Source organism: Podarcis filfolensis, assembly GCF_964270895.1.
Source record: "Podarcis filfolensis genome assembly, chromosome: 10".
NCBI classification, from domain to species: Eukaryota; Metazoa; Chordata; class Lepidosauria; order Squamata; family Lacertidae; genus Podarcis; species Podarcis filfolensis.
In genome coordinates this window covers 54,142,709-54,157,941 of record NC_139612.1, presented here as the reverse complement: position 1 = coordinate 54,157,941, position 15,233 = coordinate 54,142,709, and the positions used below count along the sequence as shown (strand labels likewise).

Genomic DNA, 15,233 nt, shown 5'->3' with positions numbered 1-15,233 from the left:
CCGCGTTGCAAAGAAGTCTGCAAACATGACATGAAGGCTGGCAACATCAACCCTGCTGTGTGGGAATCGCCTGCATATAACTGCGGTGCCGGGAGACAGACAGGTCATGCATCCATAGCAGTGACCAGAGGAAGAATGGCTGCTGGGAGGAGTGTAGAGAAAAGAAACACCATGGTGCACTTGTAACAGCAAAACCGGACACCTTCATCTGCCCCAGCTGCAACCAAACATGTATCTCCTGTATTAGTCTCTACAACAGCCACAGCAGGCGCTGCAACCTTCTGACAGCTTGACTTCACCCCCAAAGGCACACTCCTCCATTGTCTCCCGAGATAGACGGATGCCAGCCAACCATCTGTGTTCACTCAACTCATCTCTGTGGCATATTTGGTAGGATCACCATGATGCTGCAAGTGAAACATTCATAGAATGTGATGCCCCAAGTTATTCAGGGGCCTTTATCTCACTCTTGAACTAATTTTGGTTATTTTTAATTAGAAATTGCTAAGAGACGTTTTCTCAAAATAACTGGCCGTGTCCTTACACAAGCATTTACTGTCATACAGCACTGGGGCCTGAGGCTCATGTCATAATTTACACAAGATACTGATATTTCACAGAGTTAACCCTATAGCATAAACCAAAGCTAATGCTTAGACAAAATTGCTCAGATATTGAAGCTGGGACCTAGAGACTTGTTTGAGAAGACTACAGGGGAAATCATAAAAGTAGAGCCAAACATTTACCAAAAACTTTAATTTAGCTTGTCTCTAACTTCAGGTTTCAGAGGGCCAGATTAAACAAACCACGACTTACAAATTAAAATGAGATGGCGTGATTTTTATTTTGGGCAAGGTAAAAGAAATAGTCCTGAAGGAAAACAAGGAAGTGATGGAAAATATTTTGCTGGCAACTTGTATATTAGTTGCTGGGGTTAATCAAGAAATGGCAAATAGCTATTTGGCAGAGGGTGCTTATACATAAGATCATAGATGCTCAAAGATTATGGGAAGATGTAGCAAAAACCCAAAGAAATGTATTATAATCTTGGTATGAGTTTATAAAATATTGGAATGACAAATCTCAACATAATACTCTTATGGTAGCACTATTGGAGATAATTTAATTTGAACCAATACCTATTATGTAAGCTAAAATCTAGAAACCCTTAAAGTTATAAAACATTTTTTTTTAATCACACTCTGACAGTTGTGTTAACCCTGAGAAACAGAATGTATCTGGGGTGCAATAGGCTTTTTTTCTCTTTTCTTTTCCTTAAAGTATGTCTATATTGTAGTTTGGATTGTTGTGTTAATTTCCAGAATGTTAATAAGCATCAGCAATACAATGTTTGTCTTTTCCTCCTTTTACCATTTGCTGAAGTATGTTTGGCAGAATCGTAACAATATTTTATTATTTTTTTAAAATGGAATGAAAAATACAGCTGCATTAAAGTAAAAAAAAGTAGGCACACAATGTAACCATCCACACAGCTGGGCAAATACTAACACTTACATAATGGTTCATAACTGATGTGAGGATTTCTTCTTCAAAAGATTCCTGAAGCCTTAGACAGGCTACCCAGAATTGTTCTCTGTTGCTTTTCCAAGGAAACATTTTCATTTCCCCCACCCCACCCCCACACCAATAAAGCAACAGGTAGATTCAGTTGTCTTCTTTTAATTGTTTCTATTTTTTAAACTGGGGATCAAAAACTTCCAGAATAACTCCACTTCCCTGGCAGACAGCACTTCTGAACCCAGTCTGGATAATCCTGAAGTTCCTGATCGCAAACAGACCTTTTTAAACCCTCACCATCTTTTCTGAGGCACTGCTGTCTGTTTGGAGAGGGATTGTAAACAAGATTAGGATTTCTTTTTTAGCACAAGCCAGATTGGTTAGAGGAGGGGGGAAACCAGTAGACAATTATGATGCTACCCTCACCCTAATCCCTGGCATTGCTTGCAACATTATTCTGGCAGTGTGACTCCCACATCCTGCTGTTACAGTGCTACCTACACATACATTCGAGCATAACAAATCGGCGTTACTGCACAACGTTAACTCTTTAACAGCTGCCTTATATATCACTTGTCTCTTAATATGTACAGACGCAGCTATAGATTTTATAATATTTTCTCACACACATAATCCCAAAGGGAATTGCTACGGTATCACATACATAACATGATGCTATCAATGTCTATCATATAATGCTCTCAACAAAGATTAGGTCTACATGTAGGAATGTGGAGTCCTTTGCGGTACCACTCTAAGTGCCAATACAAATACATCAGTTGCCTTCCCCCCCACCCCCAGCTCTGGAAAAAAATAATGCAACATTTGGGGCAGCAGCTGTTTTGCTGCCGTGTGTGCATAAACTGACCTGACACAGAAACACACATTATGCGCGACACAGAATTCCTGGTGCACTGATTTCAACCGTAAGATTATCTCTCTCCAGGCAAGCCTGCCCACATACCATGTAGCTTTCAGAGGAGGAGGGGAAAGGGGGGGGGTAAAACCTCATGAAACCGCATCCCTCCAAAACAACCATCAGAATCCTCAAAGCTTTTTATCCTCTCCTACAAGAACGTTACAGCAGTAGGTCCTGACTTATTGCAAGGTTGAAGTCTATCATCTTGAAGCTTCCTTTTGCATAAAATCATGCTGTTAAAACTCTGAATTAGCACATCTGAAGTAAATAGCCCCTCGCTGGTCCCATGTTCACAGCCAGGTAGATGAGAATTTCCAAACTGGGTGTGAAACCTACCATCCAGATCAAAGGAACAGCAGGGCACGGGGTAAAAGTGAGCTAAGGACAATGACCTCGTCTACATTAAGTAATGACAAGTATACACTAAATTCACTTGCACATAAGGTATCTATCTCCCTGAGAAATTACAAGGGAAACTTGGAAGATTGGAGCTAGACAAGACTTTCCCTATCACTCTCTCCTAGGGAACTTCTGACGATGGGTACATTATGAGGCTCAAGGAGACTCAGCCACAGACACACGTGTATGCTCCTTCTCACGTGGGAGAAAGCGCACCCGGAATGACACTCCTGCTTTGCCTCCTTCACCCACCTGTAGGACACCTGTTTCCTGAAGGTTAAACTCTTCAGCTTCTCTTCCAAGGATTCTTCCTTCTGAGCGGTTAGTGCGGGCTCTTCCGGGTCCTCTGTTCCCGCGGCTGCACTCCTAGGGTCCCCGCCACCTTCAGCTCCCCGGCAAGCGTTGCTGCTGCCTCCCGCAGCCCCCTTCTCCTCGCCGGTTGTGGAAGGAGGGTTCATCGCGGTGCTGAATGGACAGCGACCCGCGAGGAAAGCGGAGGAGAAGGCGAGGGTAGTTTCGCTGTCAAGGGCTGCCGGGGACTGGGGTGAGAAGGGTGCTTCCCTCCCTGCCTGCCTCTGCTTCTGCCGGAACGGGGCTCCCCTCAGCGAGCCACTGGTCCAGGCGGCTGCAAATGGCAGCACCTTCCCGCAGCATCCATCGGCGGCCGCACTGGCTGCAGCGGGGCATTGTGGGAAACTCCCTACCTCCCGCCTCCGCTCTGGCCAATCAGAGCCTCCTCCCCTCCTGCTGCTCCTCCCGCCACGCCCGCTCGAAAAGGACAGCAGGAGCAGCTGCACCTTAAAACCTGGCCAGACTCCTCTGTTTTGTGTGTGCGTGCCGGATGGGGGTGGGGGGTGGGGGAGAGAGTTGGGGGCGGGGCTACAGGCGGACGCCCCGTTTTGTGCCGCATCCAGAAGCGTTTGTACTAGAGGGATGCAGGGGGCATAAGTTGCGTGGACGTCTCCAGTGTGTTAGGACGAGGTGGAGTGCTTTTTAATTTTTATTACTGGGCAGTCCTTCTCGGGGGGGGGGGGGGAGAAAACTGGAAGCATCAGCGCAGTGGAGAGTGAAGGGTGTTGAGAGCCCGTTAGGTAGCAGGAATAAAGAGCGTGAGAAAGCGCTTGCTGAAGATTTTGGACAGCGGAGTATATGTTGCCCGCGGTCCTCCAGCAAGGGGCAGCTTCGGGTGAAACCATCACGCGTTATTAAGCCCAGAAGCAACTTTCCTGCTGGAACAAGAGCTTACTTAAGCCATTAGATTCGCTTGAGGCCGGCAGGGGCGGGAAGATAGCCTATTAGCAAACCCATATCCCTTCACTCTTTCCACCAGTGCAGAATCACCACTGAGTACAACCCCAATGTATGTGTGCGTGTGTATGTGTAATCCATAGCAGTGTCAATGAACCTTCATGTGTACCTGCTGGGAGCAACCATCCCTTTCAGCAAAAGCTCAGTAGCACTAATGCACATAGGCATGATGAGAAGCAAAGTTATTTAGGCAGTCTTGATGAGATCTGGTATCCCACCCTCTGGCTAGTTCCAGCTTCACCCCTGCCTTGGGGCTGCATGGCTGTCAGAGGCAGAGTGGTGGACCTAAATCCCTTTTTAACTGAAGCTACTATTGCTGGAGGAGACTCTTGAGAGTCCCATGGACTGCAAGAAGATCAAACCTATCCATTCTTAAGGAAATCAGCCCTGAGTGCTCACTGGAAGGACAGATCGTGAAGCTGAGGCTCCAATACTTTGGCCACCTCTTGAGAAAAGAAGACTCCCTAGAAAAGACCCTGATGTTGGGAAAGATGGAGGGCACAAGGAGAAGGGGACGACAGAGGATGGTTGGATAGTGTTGTCGAAGCTACCAGCCTGAGTTTGGCCAAACTGCAGGAGGCAGTGGAAGAAAGGAGTTCCTGGCGTGCTCTGGTCCATGGAGTCATGAAGAGTTGGACAGACTAAATGACTAAAAAACACCACCACTATTCCACATTACAAGCACTCAACCAGCCACCAATACAATCCACATAGAATGATGGTAATGGATCCACACAGAATGATGGTAATGGAAGGGAACTTGAAGTCCTTATAGTGTAACCTCCTGTCAGAGCTCTAAGTCATCTTTTGTTTTAGCCAAGTGAGAAAATAGGATGGAGAATAAATTACACTAGAACCTGCATGGTGTCTTGCATGGACTCTACAGATTGTGAACAATTTTGCATATATTTTGGAATTACCCCATAATTCAAATTTTCTGCAAGATCTGATCAGGGAAACAACTGGTTATTTATTGCATTAGAACCAAAAGGACTTTATGAGTAAGGTTTTGAAGGAAATTATTGATGATGATTTGGAACTGGTTATTAATTTAAATGCTCAATTTTTAGTAGAGACCAAAGAGGAATGGTTATGTGAATATTTGGAACTGGCCAAATTGATGGATATAATAAGACTAAAGCCAATGAATACAGTCAAGAAGGAACAGAAGTGCTTGAATGATTATTTAGAAAGACAAGGTTCTAATGTAAAAAATTGGCTGTGTCTAGAATTTCCTCGTGAATGGAAAAGGGGAAACATACATATTAAGATGAAAATAATACTGAAATACAGATAAAATATGAAATGTGAAAGGAAGTGTTGTGAGAGTGATGGAAGTCTATTATTACTATTATTTTGTAAAATAGTGTTTATTGTATTAAAATATACTTTTCTTTATTCTTTCACTGTCTACTTTTCTTTGCATTGTTTTCTTCTCTACTTTTTCTTTCTTTATATTATTCTTTGGTATTGATGTATTTACTTTGCAATAAAAATTATGAGAGAGAGAGAGAGAGAGAGAGAGAGAGAGAGAGAGACCAGTCAAGCTTCTAAGATAATGAGCATGTGATTTCAGTGATCAAATTGAGATTGTGTATTATGACAAGAACCTTGACTTGGTAACATATGTTAGTTAAAGTGTCACATGCCTTTAGCCATCAGAACTCTAGCTGCTGCATTCTGCTCCAGCTGAAGTTTCCAGACTATGTCCAAGCATGGTCCCAGATACAAGGGCATTGCAGTAGTCTAGTCTTGAGGTTACCAATGCCTAGACTACAGTGGCCAAGAGATCCCAATCTATATATGGCTGCAGCGGGCATACCAGCCAAAGCTGGTAAAAGGCACTCTTAACCACAGCTGTGTTGGACTGCTAATAAACATATATACAGTAGTACTCCAAATGTACTTGAGGTACCTAGGCCTCTGCTACTGGTAAGAAAATAAACAAAAAGAGAAAAAGCACAAGTTTTTATATAGCAAAATGTTTGCATTTTTGTTTTGCTGGCTTTAATATTCTTGGATTTTTTTAAAAAAAAGAAGTTCTAAGTTTTAATAAACTTAAGCAACTCAATGCTCTAAGAAACACGATCCTTCCTGCACTATTTGCTAAATTTGCCTTCTCTCTTGCCCCCCCCCCCAGTCAATAAAAATATATTCGGGAGAGGTAGGTCAGAGCATCCATGCTGGCCTAAATCCTCTCTCACGCAGCATTTATTTATGCATTAATCTCCTTTAATTTTCACCCCACCCCCTGCCTGCTTTCAGTGCAAAACAAAACATGCAGTTTTAAAGAGTCATCACTTGATGCAAAGATTTTAGACACAGATGGATTGGCATTTTGTTAGATCTGCCCTAGGCCTGATGGACATCTATCTGCAAGGGGGCGGATATCCACTGGTCAAAGGTGGCCCTCAAATATACCTGAGATAAATGCATGCAACACTGAGTATTGGCTGAACTGCAGTCATTTTTCAGCTTAACAAGCTCTCCCAATACCCCACAAATCTTGTAAACAAAACACAATGATTAGTTCAGTGTTTTCTATGAAGCAAAAGGCAAATCCATGACTGTGAGACACATTACTGCTTTTGATCTCTTACCATTTGGAGGTAACACTGGACAATAGGCTGTCAGCATGAAAAGGAAGCTAGAAGTACTCCAAGCATTGAAGCATGGTGTTTGGGTTAAAGCAGGTGACTGCTGTAAATACATGTGGAGGAAAATAAACAGCACAATGATGGGAGATGCCTTTTCTTTAGGAAAATATTTATTTGCCAGGAAACAGATAAAGCAATACATATTTTCACTGTACTCAGCTACTTTAAAAAAAAGCACTTAGTTTGCTGCTTGGTTTAAAACCTGTCTGCTAAATAAAAGGTTCTTTACACACACAAAAACTCTTACCCAACCCACCCACCCTCCCACCTGTTTGAAATATGAATGATCACATGTGGACACACCTAAAAGAGCAGTGCATGTAGAAAAAGTATAAATACAAAAAGAAAAGGCATTTAACATAATAAAAACAACACAACAAAGAACATTAACAGTTTTAAGTAAAAAAAGGGGGGATATTATTGTAATTTACCCAAACTTTCTGAACTCTTCTCATGCTTTTTGCTAAATTCCCATATTTTATAAAGACAATTCCATTTAAATGCAGACTAGCAAAAAAAAAACTATATTTGCCTATTCACATAGCTGAACGAGTACTGGAAATTTGGGCAGAAGGAGGCTGACTTAGATGGCCTAGTGTAACAGTTGCGGCTCCTCTATGGCTACATAGAGTGGTTGCAATCCTGCACCCAGTGAATATATGCCTTGACCCACTGCATTTTGTGGAACCGAATGCATGGAACTTACAGAACTGCAACTTTTATGTTAGGCAATAAATCTAAGCTATATCATCTCGTAACACATTCTGGTATTTAAGCCAATGAGAAATGCCTTGCTTGGATGAGATCTGCATGTGTAAATTTGAGTTTCCATGCGCACTAAATCTGGCTGAATGTATTTAGATTTATGGTGCAAGGTGAGGTAAGTGGTATCTTCTTTGGTGGAAGCCCCGTTCAAGATCATCTGCCATGATTGGTCGTGCTCCTTTAATAAACCACCTCCAGGTTTTCAATCTAGAGATGTATGAAGACAGACTCTTTGAAGTTCAGAGGAGAAATCCACCCTATGGGGCAGATGCTTGGGGCTAGCTCAAGGGCTGCACCTCCTTCTCTCCCCCAGCCACAGCGCCTAGGTTCTTTGAAAACTTCCAGATTCCACTGAGTTTGCCAGCAGTTTTTGGGCACTGGTGCAATGCACTGGGAATCCAAATTTTGAACAGAAATCCATGGAGAAACCCATCGCACCCATAATCCTATTCTCACCAGAACCTCCACTAGCAGTTTAGAATAGGGCCTGCTGCTCAGCACATCACAAAAACTGAAATGTAAAAGTTTAGCAGTCTGTGTGCTAGGCCATCTAAGTTACAGCCCTGAAAAGGCATTTGGAACTGGAATACAGGGCAACACGAATGACACCCAAGATAAAGGGTGGAAATGCTGCTTGAATGTTACAAGTCTGAGAATCAAGAGATACACTGCTGAAGATAGATCACCAATGTTCTTGGGGATTAGACATCAAATAAGTAGCACATGTTTCTACATACATAACGGAGAAGAACGTCCCCCATCACGGCTAATGCTACAAAATTAAGATAATATCATCATTTGATTGAATCAAAACAAATATGCCTGTGTAGTGCATGACTACTATAGAACCAAAAATAGTCCTCACCAGTTATGACCAGACAGCTCTGCCAACATGCTTACACAACATCACAGATGAGCGCTCAAAAACTCACCTCTGTACCAAAATCCTACAACATAAAGTTCAGTTGTGTGTAAATAAAACTCAAGAGCACATTCGCTCTGTTCTCTGCCAATTCCTATATTGCCTCCTTATTCTCTTATATTGATACCTACAAAATAATGGGAACACAATGGTGGAGGAAGCCATTAAACCAGAGAAAGGGGAAGAAAGTTATGAATTAAGGCTGGTTTCCTCAACCTTGTGCCCTCTAGAGGCAATTGCCACAGCCCCGTTTAGCTTAGCCAATAGGGATGATGTGAGTGATAATCCAACAGCACTGGGAGGGCACCTGCTTGAACGGGGCTGGAAGAAGGACCAGTGAGACAAGCTTTTCTTTTTAAGAACATCTGCCTTAGTAGGGTGGGTTTTAAAGTGCCTTCCCTCTTGGGAAAACTGAGGTTCTGCCAGAAACTTAGCACTGGTTCCTCAGTGATCAAGGTGGTTTAGGGTGGTGAACCAAGACACTGCGGGGAGATGATTGTGCTGTGTCCAAGAAGTCACATACAACTGCCTGAAACATCAGGAGAGCACCAGAATGGTGAACACAAAATTGAGCCAGAGAGACATATAGACTTAGCTGGTATGAGGCACCTTCCTGTCCCACACTCTGATCTCCTGCAATCTAGTATCGTAGAACAGCATACAGGTGGGTCACACCAAATTCATGGTTATATTGAAGCCCATCAGTTTTGGTCAACACTCCAAGTCAACTAAGTGTGCAACCTGAAAATGTGCTTCAGCATTTTCTGCAATGGCCATACCTTTTAGACATATCCAATTGCAGGATGGAACTATCTATTTTGGCTAGAAGCTGCAGGTAGATAGTGTGAATCGTCCCACTGGATCTCTCCTGTCCACGTGGTTGGGTTGCTCAGATCCAGCCCTCAGTCTTACGGGATTCTCTTCATAGATAAGTGGTTCCCCAGAGGTCCTGGGTACATCTAAAAGTTGCCTCCCCAGGGTCCTGTGCAAGTTTTCAGCATTTCCTCAGAGAACTAGTTAATGTGAACAATGCTTACATTCTCAAACTCAGGTATTTCTTGAAAACCGGATGGGAATGGTACCCATAGGTTTTCCAGTTTACAGGTGAACCATTTAGTGTGTAGACCCTGTGACCCCTCCAGAAGATGCTCAACTGCATATCCAATCACCTCTGATGATGTTGGCGGTGGGTGATGGGAGTCCAATGACATTTATAGGACCACACAGGCACACTTCTAGAGTAGATGATCACCTCTCCTATATCACCACATTGAACCATTCTCAAGAGAGAAGACTGGGTGCTTGTGTGGCAAACTGTACTTGAACATCTAAACCTGTGAATTCTAGTGTGGTCATTTGAATATTTCTAGCCAGCCGCAAAGCTCTGCATCAGAGATCCCCATTTTGCCAAAACAGCAACTAAAACATGCAAGTAGAATCTGTAAATTTTGCATAGAAAAATATCAAAGGGAACAAATTGTACACTTGTATCACTTATGTGATCCAGGATGTAAACTGTGACTTACGTTCCTAAATAGATGATTTTGTTACTTTTCGATATAGGACTAGAGTGCTGGTGTTGCATCAGGTGGAATAATTAGCAATGGAAGGGTGATTGTGCTGCTGTAGTGCATGGTCACTGTGCTAATTCTATAGGCACTTAAGCCTTAATTGAATTATTACAGTCTGCACTTTCATTTTATTCCCCTTGGACCTCACTGTTTAGTTTTCCTCTCTACATACCATAATACATTTGTTAAGGTGGTAGTCAACTAAGTTTTACTCAGAATAGGCCTGTTGAAAATAATGAACAAGACTAAGTTAAGTCCATTCATTTCAATGTGTCTACTCTGAGTAAGGCTTAGTTAACTACTAAGCCACATTCTTTATGATGGCATAAGATTATTGTTGTCTTGAGGACTATTAGGAAAGAAGAAATCTAAGTAGATGGTGAAAACTGTCAACATGTTGAAATAATTTAAGATAAATAGCTGGTTTTTAATTTAAGTTACATTTATTTTAAAAGACGTTCAACACAAATTTCACAGGACCTTGTTTCTGGTGGATTTCTCTTTTCTTTTTTTTCATTTCGCAAGAAATCAGATTTGGATCCGGAAGCCCTGGCTTTGAACTCCTGCTTGCAAAGACATCCAGAAGAACTCCACTAGTAAGTAAATATGAACTTAGGGAAGGGCTGCATCTCAGTGGTACAGCATCTGGTCTGCAAGCAGAAGGTCTGAGGTTCAATCCTTGGCATCTCCAGGTAGAGTTGGGACTATCTCCTGCCCAAAATCCTAGAGAGTCATTGCCTGTCAGTGAAGGCAATACTGAGCTAATTGGACCAATTGTCTGACTCCATATAAGGCAGCTTCCTATGTTTTGTAACTTTTGAAAAACAATCCCCCCCTTTAGTCACTATAGCAGTGGCCTACTGTTTCACCTTCAAAAATACAAGGGGGAAAATGGCCTCTTTCCAATTAGCAATTAGAGGAGAATTATTTTTGTCACCGAGTGGGGAAAAGGATGCTAAATATACAGAGTCTTACGCTGTGTGTGCAGTGGTGGGAGTTTGCACAATGGACTTGTGACATGAGAGATCCCAAGTTCTTTGTGGATATCCTTCCTGATGTGGCAAATTAATGTTACTCACTCACTTGACTGACAGCCAAACAGCGTCTAGACAGCATGCACTCCTCAAAATTGAAGGTTCAAACAAAAAGATAAGAAAAGAAAACCCCACAGATGGAATAATTCCTAAAAGGGGAACTTAGGCATTTAAAAATTTGACATTTAACCCAGATTTATCATCAAGAATTGGACGATGTTGCTAAGAATAGCTGAAGAATAATAAAGAAGGGGTGGGGAGCACATCTTCAGTTTGGAGTAAAATGGAAAACTAACAATTTGCATCAGCTGAAATCTGGCTCGGAAGCATTTGCTTCAACATTAAATTGCACGGTAAAAATAGCAGATATAAAGGGAACGCTAGCGCAGAATCGAAGCATATGCACAAATAAAACACACCATCTACATGCTAGTCAATGATTATGCAATATTAAGAAGCGTCACTGACCCAAGCGTGACTTCCATAAATATAGAGTTTACAATAATGCCCCTTTCTTTTATAAGCCCACCCATCAGCTTTCTTTAAAAAAAAAAAAGTATAATTGCTACAAGTATGTGGGATCAATGACAGATGATGTCATGGTGTTTAATACACAGCATGAAATAACCACTGCTTAACGTTTGCATGTATAGCTGTTCTTGAGAAACCCTGCAGGACAGCAGCCAAGGGCACCAAACAGGCAGCTAAAATTTTAGCAGAGGCCCCTGGCGGGTGGGGGAACCATTGTTCTACAGCAGGTGTAGGGCTGTTGCTTCCATCAGCCCCAGCAAGCAAGGCCAACGGCCAAGGAAGCAGAGTTGTAGTTCCGCAAAATCTGGCAGCCAAAAGTTCTGCACACCTTTTGCACTGTTAAGATATCCATCTATGCAACCGCTTCCAATATTAATTTAAGATGGTGACTGGTATGGAAAGTGACACACAAATGTAGCCAACAATCCTCATCACAAGTGGGTGGCAGATGTTTGCTGAATTTTCCGGAGACAGAATCGGCCCCTGGCACTCAGGAGAGGACGTTGCGGTCATTTTAGCTTGCCGTAGCGGGGAACAAGCAGAACATGAGATTTAAACCTTTGCTGGTTTTCATCACAACGTCTGCTTTAAGTGAGTGCATGCACAATGGAACAGAAAACGCAATAGGGAGCAAAGAGGCCAGGGTAGTGGGTTAGGGCAATGCATTGCATCAATTTTTACATTGAATGTCAGGGGCCTAAAACAAATTATAGAATTTTTTTTTCAAAAGTCACCCAGAGCGTTTGAGGGATTTCACGTCCTTTGCTTGTCATTCCGGCTGCCAGCTGATATCATGGGGCAACTAATAAATACTATTTACAACAGGAGGGGCAGGGATGGCAGAGGAATCTGAGTCACCTGGGGACCTCTCGCCTGTATGAGAAACTGGTACAAATTGGTTTCTCCAAGCAGATTTGGTTCAGGCTGGCTCCATTTTCTCATGCAGACCAGACAAGAAAGAGACTAACCAAATTTTGTCTGTTTTCTTCATGAAGACAGATGCAGCAAAGGAATCAGCGACTGCTTTGTATTTCCAGCATACAATTGGTACACGCTCATAGAAGGGAATGGAAAATGCTGTAGGGGGAAATGAAGGCAATGTAGCTTTTGCTACCGAACATGGGTGTCTTTGGTTAATAAGGTAACTTCAAGAAAGTGAGTTATTGCATGACCAGGCTACAAGACATGGAAACATGTGGATCTGACCGATTCCTATCAATTTTGCCCTCATTTTATAGGAAGGGACAAGTTTGTAGTCCTCATGGAGGGAGGAAAAAGGTTTAAGGCAATGCTGGCTACAAGTTTTGAGATAGTGAGATCCTACAGATGTCTACACACAAGTAAGTTCCACTGAGTTTAATGAAGCTCGCTCCTAGATAAGAGAATATAGAACTGCAACTGGTTAGGGTAGAAGACTCAACCTAGCACATGCACCAATGTTGCATGAGGGATCCCACACTTAGAGCTTGCATTGGGGGGAAAGATCCCATTCCTCACATATAGCTTAGTTCTCAGTGACGAACACAATTGGAAGTTTTCGAAAACAAGCATCATAAATTTTTGCCAGACCTCTGTTAACCTATCAATTCCTGCCCATTTTCACCACCAAGGTAAAAAAATCAAAAGGAAGTGCCTCCCTTGTGGTTGCATTTCTATTGCACAACGGGGGCGGGGGAAGCAGAAATGGTCCAGAACAAATTATCAGGGAAGCGTAAGAGACATGTTTGCCACCCCATGGTGACATTTCCCTGTAAAACGGGTTTGAAGAGTTTGGATTTGATATCCCGCTTTATCACTACCCGAAGGAGTCTCAAAGCGGCTAACATTCTCCTTCCCCTTCCTCCCCCACAACAAACACTCTGTGAGGTGAGTGGGGCTGAGAGACTTCAGAGAAGTGGGACTAGCCCAAGGTCACCCAGCAGCTGCATGTGGAGGAGCAGGGAAGCGAACCCGGTTCACCAGATTACGAGTCTACCGCTCTTAACCACTACACCACACTGGCTCTCATAAAGGAATAAAATGATGGAGTCACCTAATCAGGGGAGGCTGCTCTTGGATGAATTCAGAAAACCCTCTATAAGTCATTAAACCACTTTTGCACATTTTGTTACCCTTTAAGAGACCCAAAAGTAGGCATCTAGTCATTTTTGCGGTGATGGTGAGGACTGCTTAAGTTATCCCTTCTGCACCTCCACTCAGAGGCATGCCTGCTCCCATCATCTGCCAACAAGCTCTCCTTCCATTCTTCCCCTTGGTTGTAGAAGCAGAAAGGCAAACTGAGTAGTGTGAGTCGGAGGCTGGGGGTGGGGAGAGGGGGGGAGAAAAGAACATGGACTACAGAGACCAAAGCCACTTCTTCCCAATCCAGTGCAGAAAACCAGCCGGGCACTTTCCTCGTGGCCTCTGGATTTACTGAGAGAGACAAGTTCCTCAGACCTTTGGTTGGAAGAAAGAGAAAGGGTGGGAGGGAATCCCTTTTTTTATTTTCATCTCAAGATGTAGCATTAACTCTTCTGTCAATTTCGACAATCTTCAGAGTTTCGTTTGCATCCAGCTCTGAGTTGACTCTGTAAAGCAAAGGTAGGAGAAGAAGTGGCATTACTACAAAATGGCAACCAAAATCGCAGTGCAGGCTACTTTTTCCATTGCTCTTATCAGCAGCCGTGGCAATTTACACAATGCAAGCATGTGCTCTGCTGCACAGCAGAAAAATCTGTGGCAGCCTTCCTGCCAGCCTCGCTCCCTGAAACCATTTTGAACTGGAGGTGCCAAGATCTGGCACCTGGGACCTTCTGAATGCAAAGAATGCCGCACGATCCGGGGCTGCAACGCTCAGTCATTTACTTGGTTAGATGAATCCCCGAAAAATGGAAAAGGCATCTCCAATTAATCAGGCAGTGTTTTTCATTATATATATATATATATGCACAACTATTTTTAATGCATCATTTTTAATACCAGTGCCATCTCTACTATTCCCACCTGCACAAGAGAAAAGGAAAGAGCCCATCTTCTCCTAAGCGATGCCTGCAATTGTGAATACATCATTGAAAATGGAGGTAGCCACCCAATGTTCTCCAAAAGTTGCTGGACCACAGCTGCCACCATCCCTGGCCATTAACCATTCCTGTGGGGGCTGATGGGAGCTGGAGTCCAACAACATCTGGAGAGAGCTCTATGTTGGCTACCCCAATGCATCCCAGCTCCTACTCAGTACAAGAAAGCCACAGCCAGGACATTCCCAACAGATGACTGTCCAGCCTCTGCAAGGGGACCCCACCATGCCTTTCCATTGCTGAACAGTGTTTACCCTTAAGAAGTTTCTTCTCATGTTCAGATGAAATCTACCCTCTGATTAACTAAAGCCCATTCAGCAGGCATCACCTGGGCAAAGGCTGTGGCTCAGTCGTAGAACATCTGCTTTGCATGCAGAAGGTCCCAGGTTCAATCCCTGGCACCTCCGGGAAAGACTTCATGTCTGAAATTCAGGAGTGTTTCTGCCAGTCAGCATAGGGAATACTGAGTTAAATGGTCTGATTTGGTATGAGGCAAATTCTGCAATAAGCTTTTGAGAGCTCATCCAGAACAGTAAAAGGTTAAAATGGGGGC

General features: G+C 43.2%; 2 protein-coding genes across 9 annotated transcripts in view; both read right to left on the bottom strand.

The window, feature by feature from the left end:
- DGKI (diacylglycerol kinase iota) overlaps nt 1-3,664 on the bottom strand; it is a 251,571-nt gene extending 247,907 nt beyond the window's left edge. For all 7 annotated transcript variants that reach the window (XM_083572279.1, XM_083572283.1, XM_083572280.1 and 4 more), the window contains exon 1: nt 3,089-3,664. In XM_083572279.1, the coding sequence (XP_083428405.1) occupies nt 3,089-3,294 (206 nt within the window). In that variant the 5' untranslated portion in view covers nt 3,295-3,664. The remainder of the gene's footprint in view (nt 1-3,088) is intronic.
- A 6,819-nt stretch (nt 3,665-10,483) lies between these two features.
- Nucleotides 10,484-15,233, bottom strand: part of CREB3L2 (cAMP responsive element binding protein 3 like 2) — a 72,358-nt gene continuing 67,608 nt past the window's right edge. For both annotated transcript variants that reach the window (XM_083572361.1, XM_083572360.1), the window contains exon 12: nt 10,484-14,191. In XM_083572361.1, coding sequence (XP_083428487.1) covers nt 14,116-14,191 — 76 coding nt within the window. In that variant the 3' untranslated portion in view covers nt 10,484-14,115. The remainder of the gene's footprint in view (nt 14,192-15,233) is intronic.